General features: G+C 40.0%; 1 protein-coding gene across 1 annotated transcript in view; it reads left to right on the plus strand.

The window, feature by feature from the left end:
* The first annotated feature begins 15309 nt into the window (after positions 1-15309).
* GCH1 (GTP cyclohydrolase 1) overlaps positions 15310-26133 on the plus strand; it is a 43040-nt gene continuing 32216 nt past the window's right edge. Inside the window, exon 1 of the mRNA XM_004681854.2 lies at positions 15310-15749. Coding sequence (XP_004681911.1) covers positions 15416-15749 — 334 coding nt within the window. The 5' untranslated portion in view covers positions 15310-15415. The remainder of the gene's footprint in view (positions 15750-26133) is intronic.

Below are 26133 nucleotides of genomic sequence, written 5' to 3' on the forward strand. Positions count from 1 at the left end.
ATTAATAGAGCTTAGTCTTTTAGGGGGGGAATTGTTTATTTTTTTATAGTGGAAACTCAATTTTCATTTAAAATGGACACAGGCAGAACTAAATAGACCAGAAGAAAGGTTTCAGAGTATCTCTAACAGGTCTTAGAGATTAGAAGGACGTACAATACAGAGTGGTTAAGGCACCACCCCCAACGTCACAAAACTAATAAATGGCTAAACTGGGGTTTCACACAGGCCTGTGTAAATACCAAGCTGTGGTCTTCTCTTTGCCAAAATCAGATTGATGCCTTTCAGGGTCTCTTTACAAAGGAGCCCTGGCTTTTCATCTCTCCCACTGTGTACAGATTTCCATGGAGGGAAAGAATAAGTCTGGTGTTTGGCTCCCTTGGCTTGATGGAGTTTGGTGAGGGAACATAGGGCAAAGAAACCCAGTCTCTGCCTTCTTCTTGCTTCTTGACTTCCATCTTATCCTGCTCAGTGGTTACCACTCCTCAGCCAGGCAGCAAAAGGATCTTTTTCATGGTTTCACATCATTTAAATTTGGTGATTATAATATACCAGACTAGAAATAGTTTTGTCATTCCCTCTAAGTTTTTGGTTGTTTGGAGTAGATACTAGTTTTTACAATATCCTCAGAAATCAGGATAAATGGTATTCAACGTCAGATGGTATTTGAATGATGGAAGCTTGGAATATACACTTTAAGCATGAGCAAACTTGTTGGGAGTGACCAAGTAGAGATTTACTGAGGGACTGGATAAGGGCAGTAATAAATTAGGCCTTTCATCCAAGGGTGATAAGGTGGTAATAAACAGGGATTTGCATCCAATTAACTGGGCCTTGCATCTGGGATGGGACTAGAAGAAGGTGATAACGAACTGGGCCTTACATCAAGGGACACAGTGATGAGTCACTCCTTTGGAATCTGAGTTTAGAATCTATATAAGAGACCCTTCCCCCCTATATGGCTGACAGTAGCTGAGGACCCCACTCTAGAGGCTCTGTCTCAGCTGCAGTCCGGGAGCAATAAACTCTGTTTGCTCAGCCTTTCTGTCTCCCGCCTTCCTTTCTTGCTGCCGGTCACAGAAGTGGGGACAAAACAAATCTATTCTCCTAAATCCATTCACAAATATTATATCCAATTCCTATTATATAATTCTGTGCAGATTTCAATATGATCTCTGCATATAATATATCTTTTTTCACATATAATATATGGAAATAAATTTATATATGAACATATATTCACAACTTGGTGGTATGTTTTATTTATTTAGTATTATGTATGTAATAAAAGTGAGAAGAGCAGGTTTTGGCAGATATGGAAGGAGACAAAGAAGAAAAGAAATAGATCAAATAAAACTAGAGAAATGTTGGCGGGGACCCAACATCTGGTGAAGATGGGAGCTCACTCAGGGGTGAGGTAGAATATGACCAAAGCTTATTAATATTTAATTTTCAGTTATCTGCAATAATATCTCTAAATTTTGTCCTATGTCAAAGAATTCTTAGCTAGACTCTTGCAGTAGTTGTGGGTGTATAGACTGCTAATACAGTAATCACTGAATAACAATAGTATAAAACACCAAGACTAACTATCTGTGTTCAGGCCCACAGTTTAGGACTCCTGCTTCTCAATCATCCGGGGCCAGTTTCCTGCTATTTTTCTGATCTGCTATTATAAGCACACAGGTTCTAATGCTCAAGATGTCTGCCGGAGTGCTAGTCATCACCTCTGAATTCCAGGAAAGGTCAATGGCAAAAGAGCTCGCCCCAGCTATCAACCTCCTTGATCAGCCTTTCCACCTGACAACTTTTGTTTGCATTCTTTAGCCAAAACTACTATGGTATATTTCTAGGTGGGAAAGTCAGATAAAAAAAATTCACAGAAAGATAAGAAATCATGAATAATGAACATCTATTGTTCTGGGGATGTTTTGTACTAAACTACTGTTCAGATTAAAGTCCAGTGAAAAGAAAGGACAACTTGGTAAGAAGCAACTACTTAGCAACTTTTCTACTTGGTGGACACCAAAAATCATCTTTAAGATATAGATCAAACATCATCTCTTCTCTGAAGCCTTTCCCAACCTCACCCTAGCTAGACTTCAGTTACTTTTTCCTCTATAGTCCCAAAATATTGTATACATACCTCTTTGATTGGATTAATGCATAGTAATAAGTTATGACTAACGTTAGTAGCAGTCCTTAGATTGACACATCTGTCTGCTTTAGTAGATGAGAAGGTCCTTATCCTATCAGGCTTTGACTTCTCCAGTTCTTCATATCATACTTGCACTTCATGGGCAAGCAACAAACGTCAGTTGAAAATGAAAGTAAGAAAACGAGTGGAAAGGTAGTTGTAGGTAAGAACTCAGCAGCGTTGAGAATGTTAACAGAATGCCATATCTTAAGTATAATGACTGTGAGCAACCATCCCAGTTAGCTCAGTACTGAGGGATTTTTGCAATTGCAGATATTCAGTGATAAAGCTGGAAAGGTCCTAGGAAAACTCAGTAGTTGTCACCTTACGCTAAACCTAGTCGTCAAATTTAGAGATTTGAACAATGAATCTCATAGGAAAAACTGGAAAGTCAAAGGGAATGACACAATCATATTTCTAACAGTGGTACATGCAGTCCTTGGCAGCTGGAGAAAAGAATCTGGAAGTGTTGCGACTACAAGTCATCAGGGAGGGGTTTGATTCCAGGAGAGATTTAGAGTTGTGTTTATTCAAATTCAGTTTCTCCCCTGGTCAATCTAGAATTACACAACAGTGATTGATGTCATTTAGAGATTGCTGAGTCAGGGGCATCCTACAGGATACTAATATGGTACAGCTTTTTTTCTTTAGGTCTGACGCTGAAGTCTAACTTGTGTATCCCAACTGCATTAATTACGTTGCATTAGTTAGGATATAGGCGCTGCTGTCAACATTAGAGGTCAAAGTGCCAGCAGCTTAAAGAAGAGTTTATCCCTCTCTCAAGTGACAGACTGGATTGACAGAGTGCTTGGAGCTATAAAACCATCATCAAGTCTGGGTGCATGAGTGAAAATTGTGTTTGGCTGCTGATAATGGGGACTCAAATACTCTTGACTTACTATATTGTTTCATTTTTGTCGTAGTGGAATTCTGGAGGGAAGAGGACCAGGGCTGAAATGGAGGCTTTGCTGGGTCACCACGGATGCAGATCTCTTTCTCCTTCTTGCTCAGTCATTCAGAGCATGTGCTTGCAGATATGGGCACAGATGGCTATTCATTTTTAGCATGGCCTTACATTCTTGGCTAGAATGTATAAAGAAAAAAAAAAATTTCACAGGGCATAAAAACACCTCTCGGTTGTTAAGTAACAAAAATACAACTGAGTAAATGTAAAGCTCTAATTGAATTTAGTACATGATTCATGAGTCGGACGGCACACTATCTAGCAAGAGTTTCTTTCCCTAGCAGAAAGAGGGTAAGATAAGGGAAGAAGGAAATATTTTAGGCTTAGTTAACTTACCTATGAGGAATGGAAAAGTCTATGTGGCAGATTATTTAGATTATCTTCTTTTCTTTTAGGAAAGAAAAGATTGGTTCTGACTGGAAAATTCCACACTGATCAGTTAAGACTATTCCTCCAGGAGTTTGAAAGTGCTGTTGGATTAGGTGTTAAGTGGTAGGCAAAGTACAAACAGCACCATTTTGGGCCTACGGTTTTCTTTCCTTTTTTAAAAAAGATTTATTGATGCATACAATAACTGGGGTCCAGGCCAGAGGTATGGTTGGGGGGGGGGTGAGAGGATTCACCAGAGACACAGTGAGGAGCAGAACAGGCTGATCTACTGAAATACACTGCTGAGGGGAGCAGTGGGCAAGACATGAGAGGTCTTGCTGTGCCATGTGGGACAGCTTCCTGGCCAGGGATCAAACTCAGGACGCAATGACTGGTGATAGCTTCTTTTTAACAGATTCCCCACTTCCAACCCACCTCCTTAACATCCCCAGAAATGCCATCAGCAACTGTAATTCATTGGCTACTACTGTCACATGGCCATCACAGCTGCAGGAAGCTGGGAAAATAGTGTGTTACTGGCTAACTCCAAGCACATCTCCCGAACTAGGGTGGAGAGTTTTCAGTAAATAAAGAAAGGGAGAAAGATTGAGTAGGCATTTGTCAGTGACTGCCAGAAACCACAGATCCATCCAGTCCTGGGTTTCAAATTGCTAGATTGCACCTCTCTGATGAGAGAGACCGTGGCTGGCCTCAAAGAGGTTATCCTGCAAAAGACCAAGCAGTCTTAAAAACATCAGACCCTTATCGATTCGCAATCATCTTCTTCAGCACCCCTTCTGGTAATAAATATATTTTCAGTTGATGTAGGGTTTCCCCCCCAGATATTTCGCAAGTTAGTGAGATTTTTAAATGTGTTAAAATTGCTTCAGTTCCATCACTGTCATGAATGATGTCAGGAAATATTTGCCAGAAACCAAACATTTGAACAGCTTTAACCATGGCATCTGAAAAACTACAATTACATTCAGGAAAGAACTGCTTGATGTGTGACATTAAAATGCAGTTCCCCAGGCAACTGAGAGGCAGATAACTTTCAATAACAACAGAGCTTCCGTGAATTGCTAAAATCTTACAGAATTTGCAAAACCTTTTATTTATTTTTCATTGACGGTTAAATTACCACTTGAAAGCATCTGCTGACTAGAAAACAAATCCTCCACTCTGGGTAAACTAGGCCTCCTCCACAAATAACTACCTCATTAATTGATGGAGGAGACCGGAAAAGGCGCTGAAACTTGTGGCTGGCACGCGCCACCTCGCCGGCAGCTGTGGTGGTGTTGGAGATGGGGCTCTTTGCAGAAAGAGGCTAGTCGGTACACTGATCACCTCTGTCGCAGGTGACAGAGCGCGCCCGAGTTCTCATCGCTCTTGACTTTGACCTTTTTTGATTTATTTTTCCCCACCGCCTGGTTGGCGCAATACATGGACACTGTCAGGGCAAAGGGGTAAAGTTGTTCCCACCCACCTCCCGCCCCGCACCGCGTTCTTCTTGGGCTGGAGAAATAATCATAACAGCACCGGATAAGTTAGCAAAGGGTTAATAACCTAATAACCTAATAAACCTAATAAAGGTCATTGGTTAGGGAAAAAAGGTAGAAATTTAAAACTGGGGGCACTGGAGGAACCCAGGAGGGGACAGGATGACGTCATCCTTCCATTTGCCCAGACGAGAAGTGACCATCTTTATTCCCAGTGTCAAGATGAGACTCAGATAGAGGGCGCACACTTGAGAGAGAAATCTACCGTGGGGTCTTCCTCGCCCCAAACTACGTTCTTCTAGGTCATAAAAGGGAAGCAGTCATTGCCTCTTTGATTAAAGAAAGGTCAGGGGCTTAGGTTATGATGATTTCTTTTTAGATTAGGGAAGGGCAAGGCTTCTTTTTTGAGGAAGAACACCTAAGCCTCAAGGAATATAAGGCTCCTAGCTCAAAAAAAATACTCTACATGCCGGAGGAGGATGTCTGTAAGAGACCAGATCTAGGAGGCTTGGGATCGTCTGATTAGGGCACCTACAACACTTAATAGGAAATGTTATTTGGGGGAAAATTTCATTCAAGGTCTAATTTCATATACCCATAGTTGGGGATGCACAAAGACATTTAAAAAGCCAAACTCTGGAGGCTCCTCAAACTGCTAAACATGGATCTTCCCTACCTCCCAGCATTCCCACTCTTAGGAGTCTATCTAAAAGACACAAAAACACTGATTCAAAAAGATACCTGCACCCCCATGTTTATTGCTGCTTTATTCACAATTGGAAAGACATGGAAACAGCCCAAATGCCCAAAAATGACTGGATTAAAAAGGTGTGGTACATATACACAATGGAATATTATTCAGCAAACAAAAAGATAAACACATTCCTTTTGCAGCAACATGGATGGAGGTGGAAAAGATCATGCTTAGTGAAATAAGCCAGAAAGAAAAGGAAAAATAGTGGATGGTTTCTTTCATAGCAGGAATATAACGGAACAGGTGAGAAAATAATGATGAATAGCTATATACCAGAGACATTTTGTGGGGGTGGAGTGGGGAATGGGATCAAAAACAGTGGGGGGGAGGGAGATGCACTGGACTATGGTGATGGCACATGGGTGATTTGGTAATGGGAAACCCAAGGGGATTGCAACTGATGGAAAAATGCACAAAAATATGTTAAAATAAATAAATTTATAAAATTAAAAAAAAATAAGCCAAACTCACAATATGGTTTTTACCGCACTTAATGCAGTCTGTTTTTACTGAAAAACATGAAACAAATCATATACTTACTGACTTAAATTTTGGAAATAGGCCCTCCCTGGTGGCGCAGTGGGTTAAAGCACAGCACTAAGAAGATTAAGCCACTTCCTCATGAGTTCCATCCTGCCTGCCCCGGAGGTGACCACATGGTGCAGCAGACCTCTCCTGACCAGCCCCGCTGCTCCCCTCAACAGTGTACTTTGATGATCTGCCTGTTCTGCTCCCCACCCTGTCTCTGGTGAATCCTCTCACTCTCCGCATCTCTGGCCTGTACCCCAGTTCTGTATGAATAAATAAATTTTTAAAAAAAGAAAAAATTTTGGAAATATTTTACTTCAACCTCTGATTAATTTTCTGTTATTGGTAAGAGAGACTACTTGAAGCCTACGCCTTAATACTTTTTTTGTTTTAAGCCTTAATACTTTAAATTTAAGTACTGGTCTGTACTTACATTTACCTAAGTAAATCAGCACTTAAAGACTTATTTAAGTGGTATCATTCTAGAATTAAAACATACTTTTTGTGTTGTAAATATCTTTGCTATTGTAGTGGTCAATGTGTATTGCTCAATTGTTATCTGTCTAGCCTTATTGCTAAACTCAACACATATTATCTCAAATCTTTAAAACACATCAAAGAGGAGGACCCCAGTACTATAATTCTCATTTTACAAATGTGGAAACTGAGACTTGAAGAGTTAGGGAGCTTTCCCAAGCTGATAATTGATACAGTCAGCATAAATCCACAGAATGACACCACATGTCTTCTTGTTTTTTTAATTTTAATATTTATTTATTTATGCATTCAAGAACTAGGGTACAGGTGAGGGTGGGAGGTGAGAGGATTCACCAGAAATAAAGTGGGGAGCAGGATAGGCCAATTGACAAATTACACTGCTGAGGGGAGCAATGGGAGAGAAAGGAGAGGTCTGCCGCGCCAGGTGTATCACCTCCCTGGCCAGGGACTGAGCTCTCTCTTAAGTGGCTAAAGCTGCAGTGAGTTTTATAGTGTTGTGCTTTAACTGGTTGTGCCACCAGGGAGGGCTACAAAGTGAGAGTTTTTAAACAATTACATCAAACTTTAAATTTCTCCTTCTTGCTGGACTGCTCAAACTCAAAGTCCACATCTGATTTTAGATAGAACATAAAATAGGGGAAATTATCGCTAGGGGGTGTTTCATGCATGCCTTCTGACAAGAATAAAGTGAGATGGACTAGATATGTGGAACAAGAAAAAATTTCACTTTTTGGTTTTTGTATAATATCTACCTTTGCTCTGTCAGGTCCTCCTCAAGAGATTGAAGTTGTAGAATAATAATACTTATTCATTGTGAAGAACTCTGTGGAGAGAAACAAAGGAAAAAGAACATTAAAAATGTCCACACACAGGCCCTCCCTGGTGGCGCAGCGGGTTAAAGCACTGCACTAAGAAGCTCAAGCCACTTCAGCATGAGTTCGATCCCTGCCTGCCTAGAGGTGACCACATGGTGTGGCAGACCTCTCCTGACCCGCCCGCTGCTCCCCTCAGCAGTGTGCTTCATCGATCTGCCTGTTCTGCTCCCCACTCTGTCTCTGGTGAAGACTCTCACCCTCCGCATCTCTGGCCTCTCACCCTACGCATCTCTGGCCTGTACCCAGTTCTGTATGAATAAATAAATAAATCTTAAAAAAAAAAATGTCCACAGACAGAGGTTCTCTCCCACCCCGTCCACTTCATGTTTACAGGAAGAAGCTGAGTGAGTTACAAGAAATTGCACTAGTTGAAGGAAAAAGAAACATGAAATCATGGCTTTGCCACACATTGTAAGAGTCTAGAGTATAACAGGTTCAAATAACCAGTGGCTCTTGTATCCTCCCAAACTCAGGCTGAATTAGCTCTGTAAGATCAAGGGATTGCCTTCAAATTATGAAGTGTTTCTTATTTATCAATGAATTATGTTTGCTTTAGATGACTGAAATGTTAGAAATGAACTATGGGCCCTCCCTGGTGGTGCAACAGGTTAGGGCACAGCACTACAAGCTAGTCACAGCAGCCTCAGTGAATGTTTGATCCCCGTCCCAGAGGTGACCCACATGGCACAGCAGACCTCTCCTGTCTTGCCCGCTGCTCCCCTCACCAGTGTATTTCAGTAGATCTGCCTTTTCTGCTCCCCGTTCTGTCTCTGGTGAGAGGCACCTCTCCCTGCACCTCTGGCCTGTACCCTAGCTCTTGTATGGATAAATAAATAAATCTAAAAAAATTTTATCTTTCATTAAACTTCAAGTTTGCTTCATAGCAGAATTTATTTCAGTCAGTAGACAGAAAGAAGCTTGTTGCACATCACAGTGAGTTTGTACAGGAGGAAGAAATCCCAGGGCCAATGCCCCACTCCCATCCTGCATCAGCAAGCATCTGGAATGTCTCCCGACTGGCCCTCCCTATGAATTCCACATCCCAGGACAACATAGGCCTGATCACAGGTGTTGCCTGGCTTTTTTAATAATTAACCAGGAAATGCAAACTTGAATTTTGCCCTCTGACCACTTTTCCCATGCTGCAGTTAACAAAGGAACATGACTAAGCAGACTTCACAAAGTCACATTCAACTGATGGCCAAATTTGGGCATCAGTTGGGGTTTTATGTGACTCATTCCATACTTAGGGACCTTAATGAGATTTATAACTCCGCCTACTGTGTAGAATGAGAATCATAAACAGTTCATTGGCTCAGTAACTACGAAATACCGTGCAGTGAGTGGCATTCTAATGTGAATATCCGGTTCTTCACTAAAGGCTGGTTGAAATTTTTTGTCAAATAGCATTCTACCAGAAGTGCTATTTTTATATTTATTAATTAATTATTTTTATACATTTAAATATTTTTATTTATTTTTGTGTAGAGCTGGAGTGTACAAGCCAGAGGTGTGGGGGTGAGAGGATTTACCAGAGGCAGAGTGGGGAGCAGAACAGGTAGATTGACAAAGTACACTGCTGAGTGGAGCAACAAGAACCGGGGAGGTCTGCTGCGCCATGTGGGTCACCTCCGGGGCGGGGGATCAAACTCTCAGTGAGGTGGCAGTGGCTAGCATGCGGTGCTGTAGTTTAATCCACTGTGCCGTGAGGGAGGGCTCCTCTGTTGAGTCCTTTTTATGAAGAGTAAACATAAAAATTGTGCTCATCTCCTTTTCCCCAATTCTTTTCCTTAATTAATTGCTTTTTTTTTTTTTTTTACATAGTCTAGGTTCATGCTGTTCAGGTTTTTTTCTTTTTACAATTATTCTTAAAGCTATTAAGTATTGGCTTTATACTTGGTATTGTTTTATAATTGAAATTTTAAGTTGGTTTTATATTTGAATGTTATTTACCATAAGTTCTTCAGTCTTGAGTTCTTCATTTTAATTATTAATTAACAGGATCTCATATCAAGTGGGGTTTTTCCAGTAAAAACTTAGAGTGTTATACATGTTGTGATGTATAATTGTTTATCTATTGTATATCTATAGTTCTAACTTACTTTTCCTAAAATGAAGATTTCTCTCTCCATAATTTTTTTGGGGGGAGGCAATAACTTACTGTGGAAAAATTAGATGCTATTCTATGTCTCTGCTTCCAACCCCTTGCAGGTAATTTGCTGTTGTTTCTGCCTTGGTGCTTGGAAAGCACTTCATAACTGAAACTTATTCAGCTTGGTGGTAGGCATTGTCTCTCAGAACTTTTTAGAACACACTGTTTTCTTTACAAACTGGACTTATTAATTTTAAAGGAAATTTTTTTTTTATTCAGACATAATTCCCACACCATAAATGCACATTTTCAGAAGGTATAGTTAAGAATATTTTAGTATGTTCAAAAAGTTGTGCACTATTTGCAATACCTGATTCCAGAAAATTTTTATCACCCCCAAAGTAAACCTCACATCTATCAGTGGTCACTCCCTAGTCCCTTTGCCTCCTCTACTAATCAACTTACTGTTTGTTTGAATTTTCTAATCCTGGATTTTCATATAATAGAATCACATAATATGTGGCTCTGTGTGTGTGTGTTTTCTTAGTATAATGTTTTTGAATTTCATTCATGCTATAACTTCGTTGTTATTGCTTAATAATATTCCAGTGTATGTATACAGCACAATTTGCTTATCTATATGCATCAGTTTATGAGCATTTGAGTTGCTCATACTTTTTTGCTTATTATGAATAATGGTGCTATAAACATTTAGATGTAAGTTTTTGTGTGGGCATATGTTATTAGTCTTGGATTTATACTTACTATGGAATTGCTGGGCCACATGAATATTCTGCTTTTCCTTTTCACAAACTGTCAGATACTCTTTTATAGTCCCACCAGCAGCTATGAGGATTTCGATTTCTTTATATCCTGAGAAATACATGTTATTAGCTATGTGTTAAATATAGCCATGCTAGGGCCTCCCTGGGGGCACAAGAGGTTAAGTCTCAGCACTATCAAGCTATCCCTGCAACTGCAGCATGAGTTCCAATCCCAGCCTGGGAGCTGACCTACATGGCACAGCAGACCTCTCCTGTCCCACCCACTGCTCCCTTCAGCAGTATACTTTGTCCATCTGCCTGTTCTACTTCCCACTCTGTCTCTGGTGAATCCTCTCACTGCTCCTGCACCTCTGGCCTGTACCCCAGTTCTGTATGCATAAATAAATAAATCTTTTTTTAAAAATCTTTGAAAAATATAAAAATAGCCATGCTAGAGGGTGTGAGGTAGCATTCACTTACAACGTTATTTTATTTCCTTGATGGCAAATGATATTGAGTAACTTTCCATCTGCTTGTTGGCCATGTGTATATCTTCTTTAGAGAAGTGTCCATTGAAATCCTTTGCCCTTTTAAAATCAGGCTACTGGTCTTTTTATTATTGAGTTCTAAGGATTCTTTATACATTCAAGATAGTAGACTAATCTACTATGGTTTATAAACATTTTCTCCCAACATGTGGATTATCTGTTCCCTTTCTTAATAGTGTCATTTGAAGCACTGGTGAGCCTACTTTACCTATTTTTTTTCCTTTACTGCATCTGCTTTTGGTAAGAAATGTCATGACTTAATCATGAAGATTTATGAAGATTTATGAAGATCATGAAGATTTATGCCTATGTTTTCTATGAGTTTTATAATTTTCTCTTACACTGAGGTTTTTTAATTTAAATAATATAATATCTTACACTGAGGTCTTTTAATCTATTGAGTTAATAAAAGAAATACAATTTGTATTTCTTTTGTGTGTAGATCTCTAATTGTCTTACAGATTCTACTTTACTTCCATTGAATTGTCTTGGTACCCTTGTTGAAAAATCAATGGACATAAATACAAGGCTTTATTTATGATAGACAAATATGCTTGTATTATATCATTTAAAAAGATTTACTCATTTGTATGCATACAAGAACTGGGGTATAGGCCAGAAGTGCAGCAGGGGCAGGTTTGTATGTGAGAAGATTCACCAGAAACACAGTAGGAAGCAGAACAGGCAGACTAATTGAACTACACTGCTGAGGGGAGCAGCGGGCAAGACAGGACAGGTCTGCGGCACCATGTGGGTCGACTCCCTGGCTGGGAATGGAACTCATGTTGCAGTGGCCGCAGATAGCGATAGCATTGTGTCTTGAACCCCTGCGCCACCAGGGAGGCCTGCTTGTATTATACCTTTGACTATATTCTCTCTCACTTGTTATCTATCCCAGGAACCTTAATTATACTATGGTATATCATCTCTGTCCTCTCTAATAGCTTTCATCTTTATCTTTTATTCTACATTCATTATCATGGTGTTCTTCATGGCAGTAATTAAATTTTTAACACTGTTTATTGTCCATGGTTTTCCTAGTTCACTCCACAATAATGATGACCTTAATTCATTTCGTTAGATCTGCAACTCTTTTTCAATTCTATTATTTTATTACCTTGGTTTTTGTCTTATTGAATTCATGTTTTTATTAAACTATTCTGTTGCATAAAACATTTGTAAGGAATTTTTTTCTGTTTGATAAGCTCTATTTTCTTCTCAGTTGTATGCGGTCTTTATGTCTTCTACATGGTGTATCATTTCCCCCCTGTTTAGTTTTGTTTTATTTGACTGATGTATGTTTGCTCAGTTGCCATGCTGTTTCGCTGCTTCCTGTCAATGCCTGATAGGATAAGAGAGACTTCTTTGTGTTCTCTATTATAGTAGAAGCCCAGGTGTTTTCCTGATTCTGCTACAGTTGCAGATTGAAGAGTTTGTGTTATGTCCTTTCCATGAGGGATTGTGAAGACTGGGACAGACTTCAGCCATGATATAGTGTGTTTTCCATAAGCAGCACCCCCCTTTTAATTTTTTTAATTTTTTTTTTAGCATTTGCCAGTTCATTAGAGATCCTCTACCAGGGCTATGCATTATTTGTGGTGTGTCTACTCTCTTGTGAGGTAACTTTGGGCTTTGAATAGTTTCATTCACATATGAAATTCTTGAGCTTTTCCTTTCATCTCAGAGAGTCACCTTAGAGTTCCATTTTCTCTCCAAAGTGGTTTCATTCTTCCTCAGACAGAAGAGAAGAAAGTTGAAGGCTGCCATTCAGTTTGCTTCTTTCTACATTTGGATGATTTAGTGAGACATTTAAGGACTCCATTCACTCTGTAACTCTGCTTCTGGAGCTAGGAAGGGTACAGGGCCATTTTTCTTGTATACCTTTTCAGTTTGATCTAGAAGCTCCTTTAAATTTTGATTTTCAAATATAGAACTTTCATCAAGTGCATTTTAAGCAATTTGTTTTTCTAGTCACCATTGCCAAGTGCCTAATGCTCATTTACCCATTACCCTTGACAACTGACGACTCTGCACATTTCTGTATCCCTGAAATATTCAATCATTGACACTGGGATTCTCAGCTGTTTTTCTTTTCTCTTTTTCTACTGCTCTAGAAATGGGAATATACAAAAATTATCTAACTTTTAGTAGAAAGCAACTCCCAAATTGGGTTCCAGGTGTGGGAATATACAAAAATTATTGACTTTTAGTAGAAAGCAACTCCCAAATTGGGTTCCAGGTGAAAATGGGTCCCTTACTGGGTCAGAAATATTATGGAAGCCATTACAATTTTTGGCTGGAAAACCCATAATTCTAAGATGAACCAATTTATGCTAATAAATTCTGTGGTATCTATCACCTTCTTTTAGTTTAGTCATCCTTTTTCTCCCATTTCTGCTTACAACCATCCCTGACAACTACCTAAATTTCACTGTTAAACTGTTTATATAATATTGGCACTTGTAAAGTTTTTTTGTGTCACCTTAGAACATCTGGCTAAAAGGTATTGTTTCACTTTACAAGTAAATATATTATAGAACAAATCCAAAGAACTTATGTGGGTAATTGGTAACAAGAGCACTGTTACCAGCAGTGAAAAGTTATTTTAGGGTAAAAATTTCACCAGAAATTGTTTTTGGGAATAAATTAGTATTTACCAGTGCTTGTAAAGGAAAGCAAAAATTGCCACATACACACAAAATCTTATTGAAAGCACCTCAATTTTTAAAGCATCAATTGAATTTTTGTTTTTGTTTGTTAAATACATGATCATCTTTCAATGTGTCTTAATCTATGTTTGAAACAGCTGGAGACCCAGTGGTTGGCTACTTTAACCAGGTAGTATCAGTGGACAATGGGCAGTGCAGTTTGAGGGGAAATGTTGTAGGATCTTGCTGATAAGGGTGTGAGGTGGGGAGAAGGTCTTACAATAGATACTAGGAGAGTGACAGAAGTATGTTCATATGTTTGTATTTCTTGATATATGTAACATGGTATAGAATGTAGACAGAAATTTAATAACTATCTTTACAAAACACTGACAAGTATTTCTTCTAGTTTACAATAAATGTGCATAGGAGTCCAGACAATTTCCATACTTCTTTCCTGAATGTTTAGAATAGTGGTATGCCTGGAGCAGATAAAAAATACACACTGATGAAATTGTAAGACTGAGCCACCTTATTATTATAGAACTATTCCATGGGCTTCTCTGCTGGTTTGCCTGACATTAAGTCTATGGACACCTGTTTCTATGTCAGAAAATCTGCAGAAGGCCAGAAACTCTCTGGAGAAAATCACCAGATATTAATTTGATGCGTTTCAAAACTCAACTTTGACTTTATGAAATAATTCCTCAATTAAGAAAAAAGTTTATTTTTTTACTCAAAAAATAGAGCAAATGTCACTTGTTCAGAGTCCATTGGATCAATAACATTTCACAATTTGTACCTACACCTGGGAAAAGAAGCTTAGTACATCACTCTAAAAACGATAGAGCACCAAATCTCCACATTTGCGTTTCTATAACACCCAGATGGGGTTTAAATGAAAACTCCTAACTTATCCTGGCTCGCAAAACAATTTTTCCTGGTCGGAGTTCTGGCCACTGGGCCTGTCATTAGAGTCACTAGGTGTAATAGCCACTCCACAGAGGTCAGAAGATTCTGGCAGGTGGCAGGTGCATTGGACATATTTCAAACTAATGAACACAGGAGTTTCCAGTGATTTTATTCTCTTGTTTTAAAAGAATAAGAGCTGTTTTTCTTATACACAGCCCAACCCCGGCTCTCTTCCGCGAGACCACCTGTCTGCTCATCTTCCACAGGGCGACGTGACCAGGGTTCTAGCAGACCAAGGCGTCCAGCCGTGCCTCCCCTTGCCGAGTTCCCCGCTTGGGACACCAGCCGTCTCCCGGAATCTGTTCATCCCGCAGCCATCTGACAAGCTAACTGGTCCTCCAGGCAGTCGAGGCTGGCGCTTGGCTGGGGAGGCCGTCAATGCCCCCGGCGGCTGCCTTTCCAGCAACGCCTGGAGTAGCTGCACAGGCGCCGGGAGGAGATGCCGGACGGGGGGCGGGGCGAACGCTGTGACGCGAGGCGGCCTCGGCCAATGGAAACGTCCGGCGGCGCCGGCCGAGGAGCCAGCCCATAAAAAGGCGGTGCTGCCGCGCTCTCTACCCTCCAGCTGTTTGTGGATCTGAAGGTGTCTGTGTTGGGTCACTTCCCTTCCTCAGGTGACTCTGGTCACAGCTTGTTGCCCTCGGCCGCCAGCGAAGTTTGGTTGCAGCTCCTGAAGTGCTTCACGGTCCCTTCCGAGCAGCAGTGGGTCCATGGAGAAGGGCCCGGTGCCGGCCAATTCGCGGGACGCCAGGTGTAGCAATGGGGTCCTCGAGGGCAAGCCGCAGCGGCCAGAGCGGAGCCGATCGGCCGAAAAGCCGCCGCGGCGGGAGACCCAGAGTCCTTTGCCCGGGGAAGGCTGGTCGGGCGAGCGGCCCCGCAGAGAGGTGGTTAATGAGTTTAACTTCCCTGACTTGGTGACCGCCTACTCGTCCATCCTGAGGTCGCTGGGCGAGGACCCCCAGCGGCAAGGGCTGCTCAAGACGCCCTGGAGGGCGGCCTCGGCCATGCAGTTCTTCACCAAGGGCTACCAGGAGACCATCTCAGGTCAGTGCGCCCGCGACTCGAGTCCGCGCGGGCTGTTCCAGAGCGCGGGGCGCGGGGGAGGTACTGTGGGAAGTTTCCGGAGTTGCCTCACTCTTCGCGGAAAGCCGGGTGCTGTCACCTTCCAAACCACGCCTTGGTCCAAGACCAGGGCCCTGCGTGGGCCGTATTTCTGGCGCTCAGAGAGACCACGGCCTCTCCGTCGGGGGTACCCACAGCAGCCGATCGCGGGGTCCTCCTAGCTCCCTGATTCGTTTTGGTGGGAACGCGGTCATTGTGCTCCCTACTGCCCATCTTCCCAGCTACTGCCTGCCGGTTGCCGTTCTCGCCTGAGCGCCCCTGGCCAGATGCTTGAGGCACGTGCGGGACCCAAACTTACACTTGATAAGGATCTCCTAGCGTTAGTGGAGGTGATGACTTTTTAGTCTCTTTTGAGATCTCACATTTTGGTCAGTCTTGGGTGAAGCTTTTGCTTCCTGCGCCGTGAGTGCCAGGGGGTGATCCTTCACAGCCAACTCTGAGACCAGCGCTCTCACTGACTTGCCAGGGCCCCCGGGCTTCAGAGAGTTGTAATTCCTTTTGTCCATCTCAAGTTCACTACATCTTCCTGACTTTGGCACTATTCTTGGCACGGTCTTTCCCGGAGTTTGGGGGGCATTGTGGTTTCGTGCTAGTCTGCTGCTTAAAGTCTTCTCTACCCTTCTTTTTCCCAACACTCCAAAGTAATGTAAGACTCATACCCGGAAAGTCCCTCTGAAACTCAGAATCATACCCCTCGACTCGCCCCCACCTCTGCACATCCACCACCTATTGGCCCAGAGCGGTCGGTCGGACGGTCGGTCTGGGCGGTCGATCTGGGCGGGTCAGACTTTCTCACTCAAGGGGCGGGGAAGCTGTCTCTGTTGAGGGAAGAGAAAGGGAACTGGGAAATGGAAAATAAGACTGCTGTCTATTTGCTGGGTGAGTGCTGTTGGTCCTTAAAACAGAGAGAGGAAGAAAAGCTCTGACCTGTACATCTGGGACTGAGACTTGTGCCCAGTTCACATCTTTCTTGCTTCTTAGTGACATTTCTTTGGCCTAAAAAGCCTGCTTTCCCCATTTCTCAAAGAATTACTGTGCTTCCTAGCAAGGTAACCTCCCAACCTCTGTTATTTCCTTGATCTGGTATCTGACAACTCCCTGAATAGATCCAGGGAAGAATGACATTATTTTTACCCAGTTTTATACACTAAAAAGGAAGGGTGGGAAATCAGACAGTGAGAAGGGTGGAGCCCAAAAAGGAAATAATACTATATCCTGAAGCCTAGAAGTGAAACTCTAGATCTGTGTCCAAGTGTGCTTTTTTTTTTTTTTAAACCTCTTAATGGCAGAAGGTTGGAGCTTTATAGTAGAGTTTCCAAATGCCATGAATAAAGAATAAACATTCTTTAGTTCATGATGTAGTAAAGAAACATCTTGGAATCTAGCTCATTTTGCCACCTGTAGACACACAAAATGTACTCTGCCAGAGTACGCTTCAGTCTTTGGGAATCTTACCCTAACAAAAGTCACAGGAGGCAGGGATTTAAAAAAAAAAAAAGATTTATTTATTTCTGCATACAGAATGAGGGTACAGGCCAGAGGTGCAGAGGCGGTGAGAGGATTCACCAGAGATAGAGTGGGGAGCAGAATAGGTTGACTGATGAAGTACACTGCTGAGCAGCGGGCTGGTCAGGAGAGGTCTGCCTTGCCATGTGGGTAACCTCAGGGCAGGGATGGAACTCATGCTGAAGTGGCTTTAGCTTATTAGTGCTGTACTTTAACTTGCTGAGCCACCAGGGAGTGCAGGCAGGGATTTTTGACCCCAATTCAGGTCACAGAATTATCTCAAATGATTAGCAATGTTCACTTAGGCAATGATCTGTAGAAGTTTGCCTCATGTGCCTTAGGATTAATGACTCAAACACACACACACACACACACACACATTTTATTCTACCTTAGAAAGCTGTTCTAGTTAACTATTAATTTTTTATTAATTAAAAAGTCCATGTATTGGACCCTCCCTGGTACAGTGGGTTAAAGCACAGCACAGTGAAGTTATTAAAGCCACTGTAGCACAGAGTTCCACCCACCTGGCATAGCAGACCTCTCCTGGCCTGCCCGATGCTCCCCTCAGCAGTGTATTTTAGACAATCTGCCTGTTCTGCTCCCCACTCTGATTCTGGTGAATCCTTTCACCTCTGTACCTCTGGCCTATACCCCAGTTCTGTATGTATAAGTAAATAAATCTTTACAAAAGTCCATGTATTTAGAGACCAAAAGCAGAGTCTGGGGAGGTGGGTGAAACGGGGAGTTACTATTTAATGGGGATTTCTTTTTGGGGCGTCATAGAAATTTTGTTGAGACAGTGATGATGGTTCTACAACATTATGAATATATTAAATGCCAGTGAATTGTATACTTTAAAGTGACTAAAGAGAAGAATTTGATGTATGTATATTATACTAACATTTTTCAAAAGTCCTTGGGTAATTTAAGACACTTTTCCCCATTTTAAAAAATTGAAGTAATATTGCATTATATGTTTCAGGTGGGCATATGAAAGTGTATATACAACATAAGTCCACTAATAAAAAAATCCATTCTACCCTTTACCATACAAATGTCCCCTTATACACAATTTAACCTTTCCTTTCCCCATTCCCTTCTGGTAACCACTAATTTGTCTTTTAGTCTAAAAATTTATTTTTGTTTAGGTCATCTATATATTTTTTCTATATATCACATGTAAGTGAAATCATTTGGTTTGTCTTCCTCCAGACTTATTTCACTAAGGATAATATCCTCTAGGTTCAGCCATGTTGTTGCAAATGTTAGAATTTCATCTTTTTTTAAAGATTTATTTACTTATTCATACAGAACTTGGGTACAGGCCAGAGGTGTAGGGGCAGTGAGAGGATTCCCCAGAGACAGAGTGGGGAGCAGAACAGGCTGACTGACCTAAGTACACTGCTGAGGGGAGCAGCAGGCAGGTCAGGAGAGGTCTGCTGCGCCATGTGGGTCACCTCCAGGTGGGGGATCGAACTAGCACTCAGTTGGCTGCGGCCACCTTGTGATGCTGCATCCTAACCCGTTGCACCACCAGGGAGGGCCTAGAATTTCACCTTTTTATTTTTTTTTAAATAGCTGAATGGTGTTCTGATGTGTATATACCACATCTTCTTTATCCATCCCTAGAAGTTTTTGTTTGTTTTTTACTGAAAGTTTTGGGATTTACTATGCTTAAGAATTATTTATAGCCATTCATTGAGTACTTTTTATGTTCTATCTACTTTATGTGGATGGCCTTTGTCAGTCCTCACTTTTGAGGAAAATACTGTTGTTATCTCTATGACATGGAAACGAAAGGCATAGAGGTTGACAGTCTACAAATGATAGAGTTAGCGTTTGAATTTAGGTAGTCTGGATTTAGAATACCTTACGTGCTACTTAGAGAGATCAATCATTTTAACTTATCTGCTAAATGTTTGAAACTGTGAAGTTGTGATCTAATAGTTGGGTTACCAGCATAAAAAAATAAGTAGAGGGCCCTCCCTGGTGGCGCAGCGGGTTAAAGCACAGCACTGAGAATCCAAAGCCGCTTCCACATGAGTTCGATTCCCGCCTGCCCCGGAGGTGACCACATGGCGTGGCAGACCTCTCCTGACCCGCCCGCTGCTCCCCTCAGCAGTGTACTTCATCTGCCTGTTCTGCTCCCCACTCTGTCTCTGGTGAATCCTCTCACTGCCCCTGCACCTCTGGCCTGTACCCCAGTTCTCTATGCATAAATAAATAAATCTTTAAAAAAAAATAAATAAGTAGAATAGAATGGAGGAGATCCATCTATCATTTGTAATAAGGGTATTGTTTAGAAACTTGTAAAACCATGAGCTATAGGACTAAAGATTCAGAAGAATGATTCATTCTATAGCAGAAAAGTGTTAATTCTATTACTGTTTATAAAAATGATAAAGGTTTTATGAGCTTCAGTATGCGTTTTGTTGTCTACTGATTCCAGATGTAAAATGTAAAATGTAATTCCTACTGTGAGTTGTGGTCAAAAGTTTGAAAACCTCTACCTAGAATAAAACTTGATCTTTTTTTCTTTTTAAAAAAGATTTATTTATTTATGCATAGAGGAACTGGGTGTAGGCCAGAGGTTTGAGTGGGGGTGGGTGAGAGGATTCACCAGAGACAAAGTGGAAAGCAGAACCAGTAGATTGAGTGATGGACACTGCTGAGGAGAGAAGCAGGCCTGACTGGAGAGGTCTGCTGGACCACGTGGGTCAGCTCTCTGGCCTGCTGGGCATTTAACTCCTGCTGCTGTGGCTGGGGATAGGTTGGTAGTGCTGAGTCTTTAACCCTTGCATCACCAGGGAGATCGGATATTTATTTCTTAAGGACAAAACAGAATGGAGAGGATGACGACTGTTGAACATGATGAACCTGAAGTATTGGTGGTCCAGCACCTGGGCCAGTGTGCATGAACAGAGAAGGAAGGGTACTTTAAGTCTCTAAAAACTAGAAGTAAGGGTAATGTAGAAAACAGTCCTTCACAATCCCTAATTCTTATTTCTTTAGAGAGCACTTATAGTAGTCATGGATTCCCTATGGATAGTTTTTGGATAGAAATAAATTTCTTTAAAACTTTGCCTTTTTCTGTCTTGTCAATAAGATACTTTATACCTTACATCTCTGTATATTCATTTCTGGCTAACAGTATCGACTTAAAGGTTATAAAATATAAAATAAGTTGGTACTTTACGTTTTCCAATTTTTTTTTCCGATTAATACAAACATCTGACTTCCTGGGAATCTGTTGGTTCTCTTGTACAGAAGTTTCTTTTCATGACCTTTGCCTGGTGAACCTTTCCTCTGATTTCATGTGTACTTTGCCATGGGAGCATCTGTGGTTATTGTAAAGGGGGCCGTGTCAAGGTTGTGCAAGTCTTTTGGTTACTCTTCACTCACTGTGTCTTGTGACTGGGAGGGTGGGCTAGAGGAGAGACTCCCTTTTCCAGGAAATGGTTTTTCCTTTTTTTTTAAATAATAGTTTATTTTTACATCATTTTGTGCCTTTTCCCATCTCAGTTGTAATCCCCATGGGTTTCTCATCACCAAATCACCTGTGTGCCATCACCATAGTCCAGTGCACTCCTCCCCCCGTTTTTGATGCCATTCCCCATTGTACCCCCGTAAAATGTCTCTAGTATATAGTTGTGCATTATTATTATTTTTTTTTTCCCCTTGGTCCTTTATACTCTTGCTATGAATGAAACCATCCAGTATTTTAACTTTTCTTTCTGGCTTATTTCACTAAGCATGATGAAGAGGTTGTTCTTTTAATGCAGCATCACACAGTGATCCTTTGGGTCAACTCATTATTAACTATTGCTATCTCATTTAAGGTTAGCCATTTCTAATTCTCTTACATATTCTGAGTTTTACCTTGGTGAGTTCTACTTTCCTTTTTGTATTTCCACTCAGTATCATACTTAATTAAATTCTGTGTGGTTCTTGGTCTTCTCATCCCTGTATCAGACATTTTCCATTTCCTATTCTATCCTGGATGTAATTGGGAATAACGTTTCAGATAGCTTTATCTACCAAAGGGTAAGTGCATAAACTTGTTTCATGTATTATCCTTTTTATGAGTTTATAGCAACTAGACAAACTCACACATAATGTGAGGAGATGGCACTGTGAGTGATAGACTTTTTTTTAATTAAAATAATATTAGTTTGTAGTATTATGTAAGTTTTAGGTGTGCAGCATTATAAATCAACACCCTATATACTATATTATGGTGACACTAAATATCTACTTTCAGTTATGAACTTCTTGGCTGTCTTCATACCAGGGTTGAGGAGTCATATCCCTGCCTCCCATACTTTCACTAAAGGATGATGTCTATTCTCTAAATACAGCACAATTATATACTTTGTTTACACACACAAATTGAATCTTAGCTACTTTATACCTAATGTGCTAGCACTCCCTGTAAATTCTTCTTTCTTTTTTTGCAACCCTCTGATTTACCAGATTAGATTATTATGGTAAACTAAAAATTATAACCACTTCTTAGGTGTGAAAGGGGGGTAAGAAAATCAGATTACTTACTGTCCCCTTACATGACATGGATGAAAAGTAAGTTCATGTCCGGTTTAAAGTATATTACATAGAAGTTAATATATTCTTGAACGGTGCTGTGTTGGCTTGTGCAATTCATCTAAATCAGGATTAAGTAATAAATTTTCTTTTAATTTATTTTATTAATGAATACTTACAGCTAACCTAGTCCTGTGAATAAAGAAGAAAAAATAACATGCCTGTTGAAGTTTTATGTGACTGGAATTTGGAATTAGTCAAAATTAATTAAAACTGTCAAATTTTTGAGGTTGGAAGACAAAAAACTAGTTCTGATATCTCCTTTTTAAAAAGTGTTTTCTAAAAAAAATGTACAAAATGATGTAAAAATAAACTGTTATAAAATAAAAAAAAGAAAAAAATTGTTTTCTATAAACAATTTTTGTGGTATAGAAGAAAAAGTCACTACATGTAATTTTGAAATAACAAAGTTTAAGTTGGTGCTTGCATTTGTTTCATTAGACTGCTGTAACTGAGTATCGCAAACCAGGCTACATGCAACAGAAATCTATTATTTCACAGCACTGGAGACTAGAATCTGAATGAAATCAAGGTATTGGCAGACCCACCTTTCCTTTGGAATGTTGAAAGGTCCCAGCCTTTCCAGTCTCTGTGGAGCTATCAATCCTTGATGTTCCTCAGCTTGAGGCTATATTACTCCAGTTTCTGCCTCTGTCAATACCTGAATTTCCCTCTTATAAGGAGATCAGGACACAGGATTAAGAGAAACTTTAGTATGCCTTGCGTTAACTTAGCTAATTATGTCTGCAGTGATCAAATGTAATTATTCTTTCCAAATAAGATCACATTCTGAGGTTTAGGACTTCAACATATCTTTGTTATATCTATCACTCTAAATGCTAAATGCTATCATTCATGATACTGACTGGAACTTTACAGTTTCATTGCACAAAATGCTTGCATACCAGGCGTGGCACTGAATCCTGGAAACACAGAAGGAGCAAAGCCAGATAGGGTTCTTGCTCTCATGGAACTTAAAATTGATCAGACAAAACCAATTTAATCAGAATTGCATGAATGAGTGTGAGATTACAGATTGAGAACAAATAAAAAGGAGACAGCTTAGTGTTTAGCAAAAGAACTTGATTTATATTGGAAGATGGGAAATATGAGTGCTTGAGGTGACATCTGAATGATAACAAACACTACTACTGATACTGTGTGCTGATCACTTTTGACTTCTTGTATTGCCTTATTTGACCCTGTGGGGTAGGTAATATTATTCCTATTTTACATAAGGAATGTGAAGGACAGAGAGAATTTGCCCAAGATCATAATCTTGAAATTAGTGACTCTGGGAGGATGGCAGAAAGTAAGAATCATCATAACCTCTGACATTCTACTTAATTTAACTCATAATATTTTCCTAATTTGAATCCTCTCTCCCATCTCCTTTTTGTATTCTTTTCTTTGCCTAGCTCAGGAAACTCTTCCGTGCCTGACATTCCCTCATGGATTTACTTGAAGTTTGCTTTGGTAATTTGAGTCCAGGATTTGATTGAATCAGACTGCAATATTAAAATTTACCAGAAGAGGGCAACTATCTAATTTTGGAGTAATCCTGGATTGCGAATCTTGGATTATAGAAACAATTCTTAATTCCAGGCTCTGCAAATGAATATGTTCCTCAAGCTCTGTATTCTCTATGGAGCGCATGGCAGTTAAACTGAGGAATAATTTGTGTTGGGCTCACCAGAGTATTTGAGCTGAAGTAAATTTGTTACAACCAAGATTGAGAGGGCATTGACTCTAGAATTTTGTCCTATTGTACCCCAATGGCAACTTCTTTAGGTCCCTTTAGCTCCCTTTAGGAGCTAACTATACTCATCTTTGTATCCCCAGAAAGTTGCCCAGAACTTGGTCAATGTCTGAATCAATTTCTTAAGGACAAAGACCTTTTCTTAACACTTGTCTTTCTTTGTCTTACCTGCTCTATGCATTGGCCCTCAGTAAACGTTAAAATGGAGTTATCTTATATACTAAAGAAAAATGTAGAGCACTTACAAATATATTTTTAGAAGTCACGAAAGTTATTCCTACTGGATCTCTTGAACTCTTCCAAGCCAGAGGTCATTCTTTAGACATCTTTGTATGCTTCTAGAATCCTGCACTGTAGAAACTCACCAATCTGGAGAAGTGGCTCTTCTATCTCTAGCCAGCATGTAATTTCAAGGTATAAGTTGTCCTGTTTCCAAGGCACATTAAAATTCTCACAGGAAGAATCCTTAGAAAGTTATCAGTCAGGATTGCAGTGAATTTTTAAACTTTTGTCAAAATATTCACATGCACACAAACTTTGACTAGCATAGTATTGATCTATGTGCCTGTCATCTGGCCTCAACAGTTAACAGCAGTCTGTGTTGCCCACCCCTCTTGCTAACACACCTTTCACTGACTGAATCATTTGAAATCAAATATATCAGTCATTTCATTGACTTGTATTTTAGAGATAACAGCTCTGAAGTAAAAGACAAATTTATCACACTTGAAATTATCAGTAATTCCTAAATATAAATATTTAATCAGTGTTTAAATTTCTTTGATTTTGTCACAGGTGTCTCTTTATAAATGGTTTGTTTGAATTAGAAGTCAGACAAGGATTCACATGCTGTATTCGAAAAATGTCCTTAAATTTGTTGCTATACTTTGCTCTTTCTTTTCATCCCCTAACAACTTGCTAAAGAAACAGGGTTTTATACCTTATAGAACTTCCATTTTCTCATGATCTTGTTTAATGTGTTCCTTTAGTTTTTATACTACTTATACACTAGTAGTTGGAGACTTGTCTTCACCACCTCCCCCCAAAAAACAATCCCTTAAACTTAGTTATAAATAGCTCATAGATGGTGGCAGCATGTATTCCCATGAAGAAGTGGCAAATTATCTAGTCATCTCTGTGATGTTAACATTGATCAGCTTTACATGTTATCAGCCTGATCTGTCTATTACAAAGTTCCCTTTCACATACTGATTAGTAGTCATTGTTAGTAGTCATTGTTGATTGTATTTATTAGTATTAGGTAAGTTTAAAAGTATTTTTTAAAAAAGATTTATTTACTTAAACTTATAGAACTGGGGTACAAGCCAGAGGAATGGTGGGTGAGAGGATTCATCAGAGAGAGTGGGGAGCAGAACAGGCAGATCTACTGGAATACCACTGGAATACAGTGGTGGGCAGGTCAGGAGAGGTCTGCCATACCATGTGGGTGAGCTGTCTGGCGGGGAATTGAACTCATGCTGCAGTGGTTTTGGAGAGCTTCATAATGCGGTGCTTTAACCTGTTGCGCCACCAGGGAGAGGGCAGTTTAAAAGTATTTAACATAAAGCTTAAAATATATGTGATTGTTAATACCATAAATATCTTTCCTTAATTCTGCAGTGGAACTCCTCCTAAATATGAACTCAGTCTAGAAGTAATAAGAGAGAAAAATGGTAACTTTAGCTATAAATAATTAAAAAAATTTAACATATGAAATCCGAACACAAATGAAGTCAAATGACAAGCTGGAAAAAATATTTGCAACTAGTATCATAGATGGTAGTCAAGCTAAAAATCAATGTGACAGAAATGCCAATGACACAACTGTAAAATTGGCAAGACTTGTAACCATTTAATGGGAAAGAAAATACAAATGATAAACACATAGAAAGATGTGTGATCACTGTTCGCTCCAAGATATATATTTTCCTTGTTAGGTCGACAAAAATCCAGAAATTTGATACTACATTGCATTATTATAGCTATAAGGAAACTTCATTGTTCATAATAAAAACAGTATAATTATAAGGAAATTACTGTTGCGTGTGTAATTATTCTAATGGCGAGCTAACAAGATAAATCTTGTTACTGAAAACCTTTACCTTGAAGTTAGGGGAAAATAGTCATATATATTTGCAAGCTTGATCTTTACTGTAATCTTCATTGCACATAGAAAGTGACTGGGGTTAAGTGTGACCTTCTTTCTTAACCCTCTGTATAATTACTGGCATGTCTTTAACCTTAATTGTCATCTTTCCCTTTTGGTGAAGGGTGGTAGGTAATACCTGCCTTGCCTAGGCTATTAGAAAAGTTAAGAGCACAGATATCCTTTTTGTGGTAAATGATTAGCCACATGGTGGTCCATACCTAGCATGGAATACTATTCAGTAGTGAAGAGACATAACTGTTGATACACACAATTTGGAGGAATGTCAAGGA

This window comes from Condylura cristata, unplaced genomic scaffold (genome assembly GCF_000260355.1).
Source record: "Condylura cristata isolate star-nosed mole 26May11 unplaced genomic scaffold, ConCri1.0 scaffold00013, whole genome shotgun sequence".
Lineage (NCBI taxonomy): Eukaryota > Metazoa > Chordata > Mammalia > Eulipotyphla > Talpidae > Condylura > Condylura cristata.